Below are 15,428 nucleotides of genomic sequence, written 5' to 3'. Positions count from 1 at the left end.
CTACCGCGGGCACAGAGAAGTGTACACTTGCGCCTGACAGGCGGGTATACACTCCTGGAAATGGAAAGAAGAACACATTGACACCGGTGTGTCAGACCCACCATACTTGCCCCGGACACTGCGAGAGGGCTGTACAAGCAATGATCACACGCACGGCACAGCGGACACACCAGGAACCGCGGTGTTGACCGTAGAATGGCGCTAACTGCGCAGCATTTGTGCACCGCCGCCGTCAGTGTTAGCCAGTTTGCCGTGGCATACGGAGCTCCATCGCAGTCTGGAACACTGGTAGCGTGCCGCGATAGCGTGAACGTGAACCGTATGTGCAGTTGACGGACTTTGAGCGAGGGCGTATAGTGGGCATGCGGGAGGCCGGGTGGACGTAACGCCGAATTGCTCAACACGTGGGGCGTGAGGTCTCCACAGTACATCGATGTTGTCGCCAGTGGTCGGCGGAAGGTGCACGTGCCCGTCGACCTGGGGTCGGATCGTAGCGACGCACAGATGCACGCCAAGACTGTAGGATCCTACGCAGTGCCGTAGGGGACCGCACCGCCACTTCCTAGCAAATTAGGGACACTGTTGCTCCTGGGGTAACGGCGAGGACCATTCGCAACCGTCTCCATGAAGCTGGGCTACGGTCCCGCACACCGTTAGGCCGTCTTCCGCTCACTCCTCAACATCGTGCAGCCCGCCTCCAGTGGTGTCGCGACAGGCGTGAATGGAGGGACGAATGGAGACGTGTCGTCTTCAGCGATGAGAGTCGCTTCTGCCTTGGTGCCAATGATGGTCGTATGCGTGTTTGGCGCCGCGCAGGTGAGCGCCACAATCAGGACTGCATACGACCAAGGCACACAGGGCCAACACCCGGCAGCATGGTGTGGGGAGCGATCGCCTACACTGGCCGTACACCTCTGGTGATCGTCGAGGGGACACTGAATAGTGCATGGTACATCCAAACCGTCTTCGAACCCATCGTTCTACGATTCCTAGACCGGCAAGGGAACTTGCTGTTCCAACAGGACAATGCACGTCCGCATGTATCCCGTGCCACCCAACGTGCTCTAGAAGGTGTAAGTCAACTACCCTGACCAGCAAGATCTCCGGATCTGTCCCCCTTTGAGCATGTTTGGGACTGGGTGAAGCGTCGTCTCACGCGGTCTGCACGTCCAGCACGAACGCTGGTCCAACTGAGGCGCCAGGTGGAAATGGCATGGCAAGCCGTTCCTTAGGGCTACATCCAGCATCTCTAGGATCGTCTCCATGGGAGAATAGCAGCCTGCATTGCTGCGAAAGGTGGATATACACTGTACTACTGCCGACATTGTGCATGCTCTGTTGCCTGTGTCTATGTGCCTGTGGTTCTGTCAGAGTGATCATGTGATGTATCTGACCCCAGGAATGTGTCAATAAAGTTTCCCCTTCCTGGGACAATGAATTCACGGTGTTCTTATTTCAATTTCCAGGAGTGTATAACAAAACTGACTGAGGCGCTGCTTGTGATATTGTTATTTACCTCGAGATACAGAACTGAGCAAAAGAGGTGAACAATGACTATGGTAAGGTACAGGAGGTAATGAGCACAAGATCCGTATCTATTAAGAAAATAAAAGCACCCATTAACATATTATGCCAAGGCATCTGGAACTGGGCAAACACACGGATAAGAAATTACCAGTTCCTTACTAACTGAAATAGTAGGAGTGGGAGGGGAATGGTAAGGTGCGAATTCACTTTACTAACATATCTTAAAAACAGATTTATTTTTTGTGTCTTCAGAACACAGTCAGTCAGTTCAGAAGACTTTAAGCAAACTCTGATAACCAGCATTAAGGAACATTTTTAGCCATACAAATCAGACTGCTGACAGTAGAGTAATACAGATAATAAACAATATGTATAGAGAATCCCAAGAACCTTTAAGTATGCCTTTTTCTCCTTAAAGCAAATAATTAGAACTGACCAATTATTAAATGATTGGTTCGAGAAATTACTCAAGACAATCATTTAAATAACAAATACAATTTTAGCGAGTCCATTTACAACATTTTGGGGAAGGGGTTGGGGGGAGGGGGGGGGAGCCGTGGTGCAAAATAATGGTGTTAGTTTTGCAAATGATAGGTCCATTGAGGCTTCTGCTTTGAGTAATCTGTGACACCACTAACATTAGCGCCATACACACACGAGGAGTCACAGCGCTTAAATAATAAATTTAATAATAACAGCAAATATACGCAAACACCGTCTAGCGCCTCCCCCCTCACCCTCCTACCCGCGCGCACACACACACAAACACACACACACACACGCACACACACACACACACACACACACACACACACATACATACAGAAACTTTGCAATGATGAATAAATACAATTGTTGGAATTATTCCTTGGTATTAACCTCCCTAATCGAATTTAATTTTAACCTTTAATTTAACCGTCTCTGAATTAAGCCTAATGATAAATGCTCCCTCCAATACCAACCTAAAAGGCCAACAGTTTGAGTGCTTCAAAGACACTTCAAGTAAGAGGTAATTTTTTGGCTACTACAAGCAAGAGCGTTTTATTTTATGAAACAATTCCGCATCAACACCAGTGCAAACAGTTTAAGCCACTTACTCGTACTGCAGAACTGTGTGTAAGTCGACAATTAGTTCACTAACATCTCCTCCATTTACGAGAAGCTACAGACACAGCCCACTTAACCGGACTAAAATTATAAACAGTTCAGTGATCTTCTACATAGCTAACCGTTAAATATGGTTGAGTAAAGAGGAATTTCCTATGAAGCACAACATATGTAAAGTACGGCAAAACAGCAAAAATAGAATATTATAGGTTTTTTAAAACATGAACGTTGTACTAAATTCCTGTCAACTGAAGTTCAGAGTTTTCTTAACGGGTGAAAGAAAATAGAACAGTAAGACGTGGGCAATTAGTAATATCAAATCACTTAAACAACTCACCGGTTTCTTAAGGTACATGCTCAGTAGTGCAGTCCCTTCCCAAAACAGCATATAATAGCCTAACTGTACTCGCACTTCTACTGTAACTCGGCTGTGGAACGCATAAATGTTTTAAATAGCTGTTTAGCCTCCAAACCAACAAAAGAAACAAACGGTCAGCGCAGTTTCTGGACACGGTGCAAATTGGTCCCTCAGACTCGAGTAAAGCACTCTCATGGGACTCGCACTCAGCGACCACACCGGCTCCGCACGAGCACTGCGACAACATGCCCCTCAATGCACTGTGCGCTCTCTCCATCACTCTGGTAACAGGCGCGTGACCGACACTTAGCAGAGTATCTTTCCACCACTACGGAAAAAGCTTGAAAGACTCGAGAGCAAGCGACACGTTGCGCACGATTAAACAGTCTTCCAGTCAAAAACCCTCAGACCAGCGTCTCTGATCGGAAGACTAAACTACGGGCGACCATCGGTAACCAGAGAGGCATTACTCTGATAGAGAAGCCAAAGCGCACGGCTCAGTATGTAAGTAGCCTTTTTATACGGTTGTATGTTGGCAGCGCTAAAGACTGTAATTAGTATCGCTGACAGCGCTCTCCGCCCTCGGTAATAGACTCTGTAGTTGGACGGGCTAGCAGTCAGCACCTAGCGAACAGACGGCTATGACAGTTGTCCTTCGTGGAGACTCAGCGTTGGTAGGAGATGAATGGTAAAATGATGACGGATGTAGATGGTAATGTTTGGGTAGTGGAATTATTGCCGACTATATAATTTTTGGAACTCGATGTCGCATGAATATGGTAAAATCTGCTAAATACATTGATTGCATTTCAACAGAATCTTTCTTGTGCTAATAATATGCCTCCTTTTAGTTTGAACCTATAGTAGTTTGAATCCCTTTATTTAACTCGCTGTAGTTGTGGCTTGCTATAATTTCTAGTTCGTGTTATGAAGATTTCTGTGAGGTAAGTGACTTATGAAAAGTATGGGTTATTGTCAGGAATTTCTTTCAAATCAGGCCATTCTTTTCTGTTCGTTAATTGAAACCATGTCGTCATTGGAGAGCAGTCAGATTGAGATCGGCTTGTATATTGTGGGTAATAAATAAATAGGTTAAGTTTGTGTTGTCTTTGTCTGGGAAAATTCCGTTGGTCAGTGTTGAAATGATAAAAATAAGTAACGAGACAGTAGGTTATGTTGCACTCTGCTGTTTAAGTAAACAAAAAGAAGTTTCACTTAACGTAAAAAAAAACGAGAATGACATACTTGTTTCTAACCAAGTGTGCTGTACGCTACCTGTCAGGTCATGGTCCGTATCCCAGATACTTAAAAATACAGACACTTGTGAATGTGGAGCAATCGGCACCCTGCAACACATCGTCTGGAAATGTGCCAATGAACAAGATGATACAAATCAGATCAGGAGCTATTACAGCAGCCTGTAATGCAGAGAAGCGCCAAAGAAACGGGTGTGGGCTTGCATATTCAATTACAGAGAGATGTAAACAAGCAGAGTATGGCACAGCGTGCGGCAACACCTCCACAAGAAAACAAGTGCCTGGCGGAGTAGTTGGTTACTGCGCTAGAATTGCTGGTTATCAAGATGTAAGTAAGTTTGAGCGTAGTGTTATAGTCGGCGCATGACCGATGAAGTGGGCATTTTCCCTTACGACCATTTCACCAGTGTACCATGAATATCAGGAATTCGATAATGCATCTAATCTCTGACATCGTTGAGGGCGGAAACAGATCCTGCAAGAACGGGAACAACGACGACTGAAGAGAATCGTTCAACCGTGACAGAAGAGCAACCCTTCCGAAAATTGCAGCCAATTTCAATGCTGGACCATCAGGAAGTGTCAGCGTGCGAATCATTCTACAGAATACATCGATATGGGCTTTCGGAGCTGGAGGCCGAGCCGTGTACCCTTGATGACACCCCGACACAGAGCTTTACGCGTCACCTGGGCCCCTCGACACCGACATTGGACTGTTGGTGACTGGAAACGAGTTGCCTAGTCGGACGAGCCTCGTTTCAAGTTCTATCTAGTGGATGGACGTGTAAAGTATGGAGACAGTCTCATGAATCCATGGACCCTGCAAGTCAGCAGGGACTGTTGAAGCTGTTGGAGGCTTTATAACAGTATCGGACGTGTGCGTGTGGAGGGATATGTGTCACCTGACATGTCTAAATACCACTCTGACAGGTGACACGTACGTAAGTCCTATCTGATCACCTGCATCCATTCGTGTCCATTTTGTATTCAGACGGACTTGGGCAACTCCAGCCCGACAATGCGGTGCCCAGCACGTCCAGAATTGCTACAGTGTGGCTCCAAGAACATTCTTCTGAGTTTAAAAACTTCCGCTGGCCACCAAAGTCGGCAGACATGATCATTGTTGAGCATGTTTGGAATGCCTTGCAGCGTGCTGTTCAGAAGAGATCTCCACGCCCTCGGACTGATTTATGGACAGCTTTGAAGGATCATTGTGTACATACCCCCAAGCACTACGTGAGACATTTTAAGTCCATGTCACATCGTGTTGCGGCACTTCGGCGTGCTCGTAGGGGCCATCTACGATACTGGGCAGATGTACTAGTATCTTTAGCTATTTATTATATAATAAGGAATAACGCACTGTGGCACAACCTGAACCCGCAGACATATAATATAATAATGAACTACAAGCCTACACGGCTGGGAGAAAACAGAGAATAGACCAAACATTGTGATGAGACGCGCCACGGCCTGACATCCACCTAATGGTCAGGAAGAAGTGCGAAGACGAGCCTTTGGAAGAACCAGGAAGAACTTCGTGAGACCCTGGAGCCATCTCGCAATCTCTGCACCTTATATGGCTCAGCAGCACAGCCCCTGTGAATCCTGTCTCAGTGCACCTGGGGCTAACCATCCCGACAGATATACAGTTTGGTTCTGATACCAAGTACAGTAAGGCATTGTAATGTTGTTTAGAGTATTGCTGTGTCATGTAGTGAAGTGCAAAATACGGACCAGTAGCCGATACCTTCCGGAATCCGGGTAAACAGATATCTGTGCACCAGATGGCCAAATGATAGCACATAGAGTTTTTATTTTCTCTCTTTGTTATGACATGGCACTATGTAGATATTCCCTCTTCAATATCATAAGGTTTAGTTACAACTATCACATTTGAAAGTGCTCAAATCATATATTCATGCCAGTTCGTGTGCAACATCCAGTCTGTTCTTTTATGTAGACTGAAAGAAAGTCGCAAATGAAACAAAAAAAGTAAAAGATTATGGGCTAGAGTCAGCTGGGACTTGTTAATATACGAGGCATCAACTCCTGTTCTGGCACGAGGAAAAATCATGCTGATGACACATAACCTGAGGTGAAACGTGCCATGAGCTCTTTATCAGTCTTGCACGAGTGCTGTACTGGTTGTGGTTGAAAAAAATAGCGACGTGCAGGCAACTGTGTGTGGTTCTGTTTCAGAGTTTGTGTGCCACTGTTGTATTATCATTAAGAAGGGACCACTGAGATGGCTATTACAGGTATCGAAAATAAGTTTCAGTAAAGGATTCTAGGTGAACTATATCCCAAAGCGTACCTCAGTTTTTTTTTTCAAAAATGGCTCTGAGCACTATGGGACTCAACTTCTGTGGTCATCAGTCCCCTAGAACTTAGAACTACTTAAACCTAACTAACCTAAAGACATCACACACACCTATGCCCGGGGCAGGATTCGAACATGCGACCGTAGCGGTCGCACGGGTCCAGACTGTAGCTCCTAGAACCGCTCGGCCACCCCGGCCAGTCCTCACTTTTATCGATTTTGTTTAACTGATTTATTTTCGGATGCATAATAGCAGGCCTAGTTCGAATTACTGGTCCGATTTACGTGGTCCTTTTGTTAGTATAAGAGTAGGCTGTCTCCATGTGTTCTGTTTTTCTAACGCCTATTGTTTGTTGTTAATTAGTGGAACCCTAGTAGTTTGCGGCTTTATTTTCTTCAATATGGTGTCTACTCAATTATTCTGCTTCTGCTGGCATTAATTCTAGCTGGTTTTCAGTGCTTATTGCTGTCAATGTTGTGTGTTATTGTAAAACTATGTCTGTCTGAGGAGCAAGAATTTTACTGGCTTCGATTATTTTGTTACATATTAAGTTATTGTATTTTTTTTCTCAGATGAAAACCTTGTCTGTTGTTGGCTGATCGACTCTAATAATGGCCAAAAATTCCTTTCAGGTAATTTATTGAGGTGGGCCTGCATACAGACAAGACTGTCGTAACGTGTATTTCTTGGATTGGATGCTGGTCACCTTTGTTGCATAATAATTGTTCCCATACTCTCTGATTTGTTGCGTTGTGTCATTAATAAATGTGTTTCAAATTTGTTGAGCAACTACACCCACTCAATCGTCAGCCACTTTCCACAACTGCCATATCCTGCGCCACACCTGCGAGACTATACATCACTGTATAGTTGCATTGTTATTAAGCGCCATGTGCCTCCTGCAGAGTGTCAACCAAATCTTTGAGATTTTAATACATTTGGAACTGAAGAGATGATTAGGATGTTTGTTTGGTGAACAAAATATTAATTAAGAAATGCTTAACTTCTAATTTCTGGGATTTTCCCTTTAATGTTCAGATGGTTCTGTGAGTGTTTGAGTGCCAGAAGGTATTCATTTTGTCACTGTTTTTCTACGCCGATGTTTCTCAGGTTGTGAAATCTGATGATAAATACGATTTCATTTGATTTCAGTCAAAATGTAGCTCTAGATGTTAACATTAAGTGCACATACTTATCTGTTATCCACCGACATTTTGGCTCTTGGAATTGGCCTGATTGTGGTACAGTCAGTCAATTTCATCCATATAACTTTCATTAATCATTCCAAGAATTCAGTGACTGATACATCCCGAACGCAGGGTGGGGTACAACTCATCAGAGTTTGCACTGAAGTGGTTACAGGTTTAAGCACAGGTGCTTTACGACACCAGAAGGAGACTAACAGAGTCGCAGTTCTAAGCATATCGTTCTTAAATTCAGTTCGCTATGCTTCCGATAAAGTATGAGATGCTAATGAGTGGCTTCAACGATTACGAAAGAACAGCTAATTGACAGGAAGGGAACGCAGAGTGTCTTTCATACAAAGTGGGAGAAATTCACCAAGACACTACAGAGCATCTAGAGGAAGGTTTACAGTATACCTACAGCTTACCCCTCAGCATGCAGAAGGCGGCCGCGCAAGTGACCCCTGCCAGCAGGGCACAGCCCACACCGGTCCAGCGGCGGCCGAAGCGCGCTGCGCACACGTGGACGACGCAGACAGAGGGCAGCTGGACCGCACCCTGCGCTACCAGCGCCAGGAATGGATTCACCCCCACTCCACCAGCCAGCAACACCAACGAGAACTGCGTCAGTACGTTCGCAGACCTGGTCGAAGCCGTAAACATTTTGAGGTAAATAGTAAGTCGTCTGCATGCTCTTCTGGTCATATCTTCCACCTCTAGCTATCATATGAACCTTGGTTTCTATTGTGTTACAGTTTTTCTGTGTAATATGTATGTACTGGACTGTGTTTTGCACTAAAGTTAAGGAGAATTAATTTCTTAGTACCAGGGGTAGCAAGAAAGATTGAATTCTCAGACGGCCGGGGTGGCCGAGCGGTTCTAGGCACTACAGTCTGGAACCGCGAAACCGCTACGGTCGCAGGTTCGAATCCTGCCTCGGGCATGGATGTGTGTAATGTCCGTAGGTTAGTGAGGTTTAAGTAGTACTAAGTTCTACGGGAATGATGACCTCAGATGTTAAGTCACATAGTGCTCATAGCCATCTGAACCATTAGAAGTTAATTCTCATTTCAATAAAACAATTATTATTATTTTGAACAGAGGTGACAAATGTCACGTGATACCTACTAATTAGCTGTTGCATCTTTTGCTCGACGTAGGGCAGCAAATCGACGTTGGAAATACCCTGCAGAAGTGTTCTGCGATGCTCCATAGGCCTCCGTAACTGTGAATATGTTCCCGGTACAGGATTCTGAGCACAAAATGACCTCCAGCTTATGTCCCACAAATGTTTGATGGGACTGATGTGAAGCGATCTAGGTGCAAATATAATTTTCTCGAATTAACCAGAATGTTCTTCAAACCAATCGAGAACAATTGTGGCCCGGTGACAAGGATGAGTAAAATCTTCATCGTTGTTTGGGAACATGAAGTCAATGAATAGCAGCAAATGGTGTGCAAGTATCCAATCATAACCATTTCCAATCAATGATTGGTTAACTTGGACGAGATAATCCACTAAATTTCATAAAACACCTTCAGCCTTAATAATGCCTTTTTGACAACCTGGGTCCAAGGTTTCGTGGGTTCTACGTCTCACTCTCTCTTCAGCTCTTACCAACCGAAATCGGGACAGATCTGAGCAGGCCACGGTTTACTCGTCGAACACGGTCCAACCGACATATTCACAAGCACTGTAGGGATGCTGCTGACTGTGTTGTGCTGTTAGTAAACGCAGTCTTCACGGTCGTCAGTTGCCATAGCCCATTACCGTTAAACTGCGCAGCACTCTCCTTATGGATACGTGCGTCGTACGTCCCAGATTGACTTCTGTGTTTGTTCCAAGCAATTTTCTTGCCTATTACCACTGACAACTATACGCGAACGCCGCTACTCTCAGTCCTTAAGTGATGGGCCGCCGGCTTTTGCTTTGTAGGTGATGAGGGGCACTGCCTGAAGTTTGGTATTCTCGCCAAATTCCTGATAATGTAGAACTCTGAATACTGAATTTCCTAACGATTTCCTAAATGTCATCCGAAATGGAATTTCCCATGCTTCCAACTCTAACAACCATTCCTCGTTGAAAGTGTGTGGATGCACTGCCCTTTTATACCTGGTGTACGCGATACTTCCGTCATCTGTATATGTGCGTATCCCTATCACATAACTTAAGTCACTTCAGTATATTCCTATGCATTTTCACCTGTCTATTCTGCATTCCCAGAATATACAATCCTGTCCTATGTAGAACGAGCTATGCCGTTGTCTGGGAGCAAACCCTTCAGGGACAGCTCATCTCACAGCTATCTCTTGACAGTCTGCAATAATACTGTCACCACATTTCCATAGTATGCACTTGTGACGGTGTGCCCTCACGAACATAATCTGCTACCATCGGATCAAGAGATTCCCAAAAACTATCTTACGTACACTCCAGGCCAACGAAGCCCAACAAACGACAGACACAATGTTCCGTAGAAACTTAGTCGTCAGTGCATTGTTGTTCGGCTCCTCACCCTCACCATATCAAAGGTCTTTGGGCCAAGGGATTCAGCCATGTGGCTGACGTAGCTGTCGTTATTTTTATAAAGCAGCGTTTTAGTTACAATTTCAACGGCAGATTTTATAAGGGAGTTATAGGAATAGCAGTTACATTGGCAGCATTTATTTCAGTGCAAGAAGCTCATCATCAGAATAAAGGGTAAAAGAGGAAACGACACTGGCGGACGATCACTCTTATAAAAGCAGGGAGCAGTGTAGTGACTCAAAATTAAGGTCTACCTGAACGCTTTTTCCGAAGGGAAGCTACAGATTTCAAATTGTGATTGAATTGTGTTGGCCGTAAAATTTCCAAACGTGGCTCCTGTTTTAGAAGAGATATGCCAGCTGCACAAACATTGACGGTCACTCAAGATTTTTTTCGTTTCTCTCTGTCGTTCACTGCGAAATAAATGTAAATAAAGACATCATCTTCTGTTTCACGTCGTGCACGTTTATTTCCTACTTTTCACTAGCTCCCTTCCAAGTGTTTCATCTTTTCCATTTCCTTGCTAAATAACTGTTCGTAGAGGACCACATACGTGACCGTTCACGATAAAACTATATCAGAAACTATACCAGCTTCAACGCTCCATATTCCATTCCTTAGCTCACTATTTGTGAAGACAGGAAATACACACACACTTATCGAGAGCAGGCATTGCCTACAGGGTAATCAGAGAAACGGCTGAAATTAAGTTCTCCTGAGAGGCACAACTCGAACTGAATGTTATATTGGCCGGTTGGCTCTCTAATTTAACAGCCAACTACTGTAGTTTTACACGTAAGTTGTAGAGTTTCTGATGATGGTCTTGTCAAAATTAAGAGCGAAGCAGTGGAATAAATCAAATGAACTGCACCTGTTGGCTCTCCTCAAAATCGTAAGTACACACTCGTTCCAGAGAAACAGAAAATTGCTACTGAACCCACGAACATTCGACTTGGCATATACAATAAAAAGACAAATGGCACAAGGCCAGTCAACCGCCAGTTCTTTGATGTTATCGCCAGTAGACCGAACCGCTTCGTTGGTTCCAATTCGTCGCCCGTACACGATAAGCAAATATCGGTCAACGGAGAGGTTAGCTGTCATTAAGTTGTCTCCGTTTGTCGTACGAGCAAACGCTTTAGGCATATGATGTGTGAGTCCTCGCCTTTTCAGCGTTGGTGAACTGTCCGTCTTGTTTCCACTGGTTGGTGTGCCTCTTCGCAATGGGACCGTTTTGATATCTCCGAGTAAATTAAGCAGTTAAAAAGGTCACCTACACTATCCAGAAACAAGTTCCACATTTCCTCTGCTGCAGTGGTTCGGCAGACCCCTTTCATGGGCCTGATCTATTGCGCCTCCCAGCGCGAGGCAACTTCTGCCATGCTTACCTTTCCGTTCGAGACTCTGCATTTTGCACCAACGCTTCAAGGGCTTTACGTATATCTTTGAATATAACGGACTCAGACTAACTCGCGATACTTCAAACGAAGATGATTCGCATCGTTTTTCTTGATTTCTGTTGAGCTCATCGGACGCTGGAGAAGCGAGGCGCTCCTAGTGACTGGAAAAAAGTCCAGGTCATACCAGTGTCCTAGAAGGTTCCTCGAGCAGAGGCATAAAACTATACACGAGTGTCATTTATAAAGCAGTAACCCATAGCGCACCCTACCGGCGCATCCTGTCACGTGACGTCCGTTCTCATGCTGCCACGTGACGTCCGTTCAAGATCGGATACTCTTGTTCAGTCTATCCCTAGGTCGCCATTACGTTTCACTTCTCAGCCAGTGTTGGCTGTATGGTTACACTGCTTCGTTAGCAGCTATGTCGATCAGTAAACCCGCCGTTTGTGAAGCGCCTTCGGTTAATGCAAAACAATTTCTTCATACTGAAATGCACCAGCTGTGTATTGATGTTTATGCTCAGGTTAATGAAAGATGGAAATGTGTATACATAGTAATGTTACTTAAAAACCGTCTTGATTGCAAATATTTTTATTCATATGACGGGTTTCGGTTCATTCAGAACCATCTTCAAATCTGATATTTCAGTTACAGGAGTAACCCGTCCAAATCCAGCAGTTTTCACATGCTACCGAAACCGGTCATATGAATAAAAATATTTGCAATCAAGACGGTTTTTAAGTAACATTATAATTTCACTGATTGCTGTTGTCCCATAAGACATTATGTCTGTTTTTGCAAAGTGTATACATAGTGTACGCTGTATATCAAAGGAAGGACAAATGTTCATGATGAAGAATGACTTGTTTGGCCTACTGTCCTGACTGAAAACTGTGCATAAAATGTTGCTGAGGTAATTCAACAAAACAGACGATTCACTATTGGCGATCTGCATGAAAAATTTCCACAAGCTTCAAGATCAGTAGTTTTGCGCATTGTTACTGGAAAGTTGTGTTCGAGATGGGGGACAAAATGTAGAATGAAGAACACAAAACAAAGCGAATGGCACAATCGATGTCCGTTTTGGCGCGCTGTCACAAAGATGCTGACGCGTTCTTGCGTCACATAGTGACCGTTGATGAAACATGGATTGCGTACTACATTCCACAGAATAAACGTCAGTCCAGTGACATCATTCAAAGTCCCCGACAATACCACCAAAACTCAAACACGAACATTCAACACCGAAAATTTTGGCCACGGTGTTTTTGGACGAAATCCGTTCTTCTGATAGCCTTTTTGCCAAGGGGAATGATAATAAATGCTAAGAGCTATAGAGCTTATGCGCGATATTAAAAATCGCCGACTGGGCTTTCTGCTTCGTGACAATAATCGGCCTCAAATTGCCTCACACAGACACAAATGGACAAGTTTAATTCGAAATTACTGGGTCATACACCTTACAGCCATGACTTGGCACCGTCAGACTTTCATCTGTTTCCAAAACTCAAGGAATTTCTTGGTGAAAAGCGCTGTGAAAAATGATAAAAACCGAGAGAGGTGGCGCAGTGGCTAGCACAATGGACTCGCATTCGGGAGAACAACGGTTTAATTCCGCGTCCGGCTATCCTGATTTAGGTTTTCCGTGATTTCCCTAAATCACTCCAGGCATATGCCGGGATGGTTCCTTTGAAAGGGCACTGCCGACTTCCTTCCCCGTCCTTCCCTAATCCTATGAGACCGATGATGTCGCTGTCTGGTCTCCTCCTCCAAAACCAACAACAAGAACAACAACAACAACAAATGATAAAAATTTTGAAAGAAACTTTTAATTGCTCGTTTAAAGCTGGGATTCAATAGCTGCTGCCATGACTTCACAAAGATTTAAAAGTTCATGATGACTACGTTGAAAAGTAAAAAAAAAAACTGCATACCGTAGTCTGCGATAGAATGTACTCTTATAAATAAACTTCCTCTTACCTCGTTACAAATCCGTTCTTCCTTCAGAAATGACCCTCGTATGTACATTACTGACCTCGGTGGTAGTATTTTGGAACATATTTTACCCTGACGTATTAGAACATTGCTGGAAATAGGAAATCCTCTCTCTAACCATGGGTTACCAGAACAACTATCGCGAGAATTCCAGCTCTCTGTTAGTCCACGTGACTCAGAAAACTCCCAGGATGACGCCGTGTACCTCGATGTTTGAGAGACGTTCAACAAGGTTCCTATTACTGCCTTGTGGGAAAAATACTAGCGAAAACATTTTCAAAGTAAATGTAAGATTGAAGAGTTCTTAGTAGACAGAATACAAGACCTCACTTTCAACGAAGGTAAATTTTTAGACTCAAATCTATCAAAGTCCCTCCCCAAGGCCATGTTGAGGATCAAAACATTTCGATATGTATGTAGGTGGCGTATCGGATAGCGTTACAATTTCCGTGACACTTGGGAAGAGAGGACAGCAATTTGTAGCGAAACGTAAGAAGAACTGTAGAGCGTCGACGCTTGGGGCAGTGACTGGAATCTGGCCCTCAAATGGAAGTAAATAACGTACTGCTCGCAAATAGGCAGAGATCCCTGTTATTGTCTGATTACCCGATTGCAGAACATACTCTGGAAGGAGTCACATAAAATATGTAGGAGTACAAGTAAGGAGTGATTTATAGTGCAATGGCCGCAAACAATTAACAGCAGGTAAGGCTTATACAAGACTGAGATTCTTTGATATAAACGTCAGGAAGTGTAGTCCAGAAGTCCACCCATAATGGAGGTAGCTTACAAAACTCTATTTAGACTTACAGTTGAATGTTGCTTGTCAATGAAGTATCTATTCCAGGAATAAAGGATGAAGGAAATACAGAAGATCCAAGAAGAACGGTCTATTTCGTTATAGGTTCATTTAAAAACAGCGCGTTTCATTATACATTCATTTACTAATTGAGAAAGCGTCACGGAGATGTTCAGCCAACTCTGCTGCCATAGTCTGCAAGAGAGGTGTTCTGCATCACGCTGTGGTTTATTATTGAATTTCCGAGAGTGTACTTTCCTAGAGGAATCAACCAATAAATCGCCCCTTGCCAAAATATATAAAGGCAAAACTAAAGATATTTGATTAGTATTCAAAACGTTCACGGTTCCGATTTCGACAACCGCCACCGCATAAATGATGATTAATAATCAGCAATGGTGGCCGAATACTTCCAGCATTAGTACTCATTCTGTTAAACGGTCTTGTCAAAGAGGGCGTAGGAGCGGACACAGGTTTTGGGCACTCTGTTGCCCTTGAGGTGGGGAACTGTTCCTAAAGGCGGAAGAATTATCAATGATCAACGACATGAATGGAAACCACTGCATTGGGTCAGTGAAGTGAAATTGAAAGAAGTCAAGGATATCTGATCAGATGAGTATAGGGTAATGTCAACTGCAGTATAAAATAGCATAATGGAAGTAGGATTCGTTATGAACAGGAAGGTAGGGAAGAGAGTCTGTTACTGTGAACAGTTTAGTGATAACGATGTTCATATCAGAATCGACAGCAAACAGACACCAACAGCTATAACTCAGGTATGCATAGCAACACCGGGAGCTGAATATCAAGAGGTAGAGAAAATATATGAAGGTAATACAGTACTTAAAGCGAAACGAAAAACTAATAGGGATGGACAAGAGAGACGGGAATGCAGATGTAGCGGATAAAGAGGAAGAAATGGTTACAGGAGAGTGTGGGCTTGGGACAAGG

General features: G+C 44.1%; 1 protein-coding gene across 1 annotated transcript in view; it reads right to left on the bottom strand.

Moving 5' to 3' along the window:
* Window positions 1-15,428, bottom strand: part of LOC126355314 (solute carrier family 22 member 13-like) — a 45,152-nt gene that overhangs the window by 22,286 nt on the left and 7,438 nt on the right. Inside the window, exon 3 of the mRNA XM_050005606.1 lies at window positions 8,185-8,399. Within this exon, the coding sequence (XP_049861563.1) occupies window positions 8,185-8,399 (215 nt within the window). The remainder of the gene's footprint in view (window positions 1-8,184; window positions 8,400-15,428) is intronic.

The sequence above is a fragment of the Schistocerca gregaria genome, chromosome 3 (assembly GCF_023897955.1).
Source record: "Schistocerca gregaria isolate iqSchGreg1 chromosome 3, iqSchGreg1.2, whole genome shotgun sequence".
Taxonomy (NCBI): Eukaryota; Metazoa; Arthropoda; class Insecta; order Orthoptera; family Acrididae; genus Schistocerca; species Schistocerca gregaria.
Note: the sequence above shows the minus strand (reverse complement) of the source record. Positions and strands in the feature narration are given on the sequence as shown.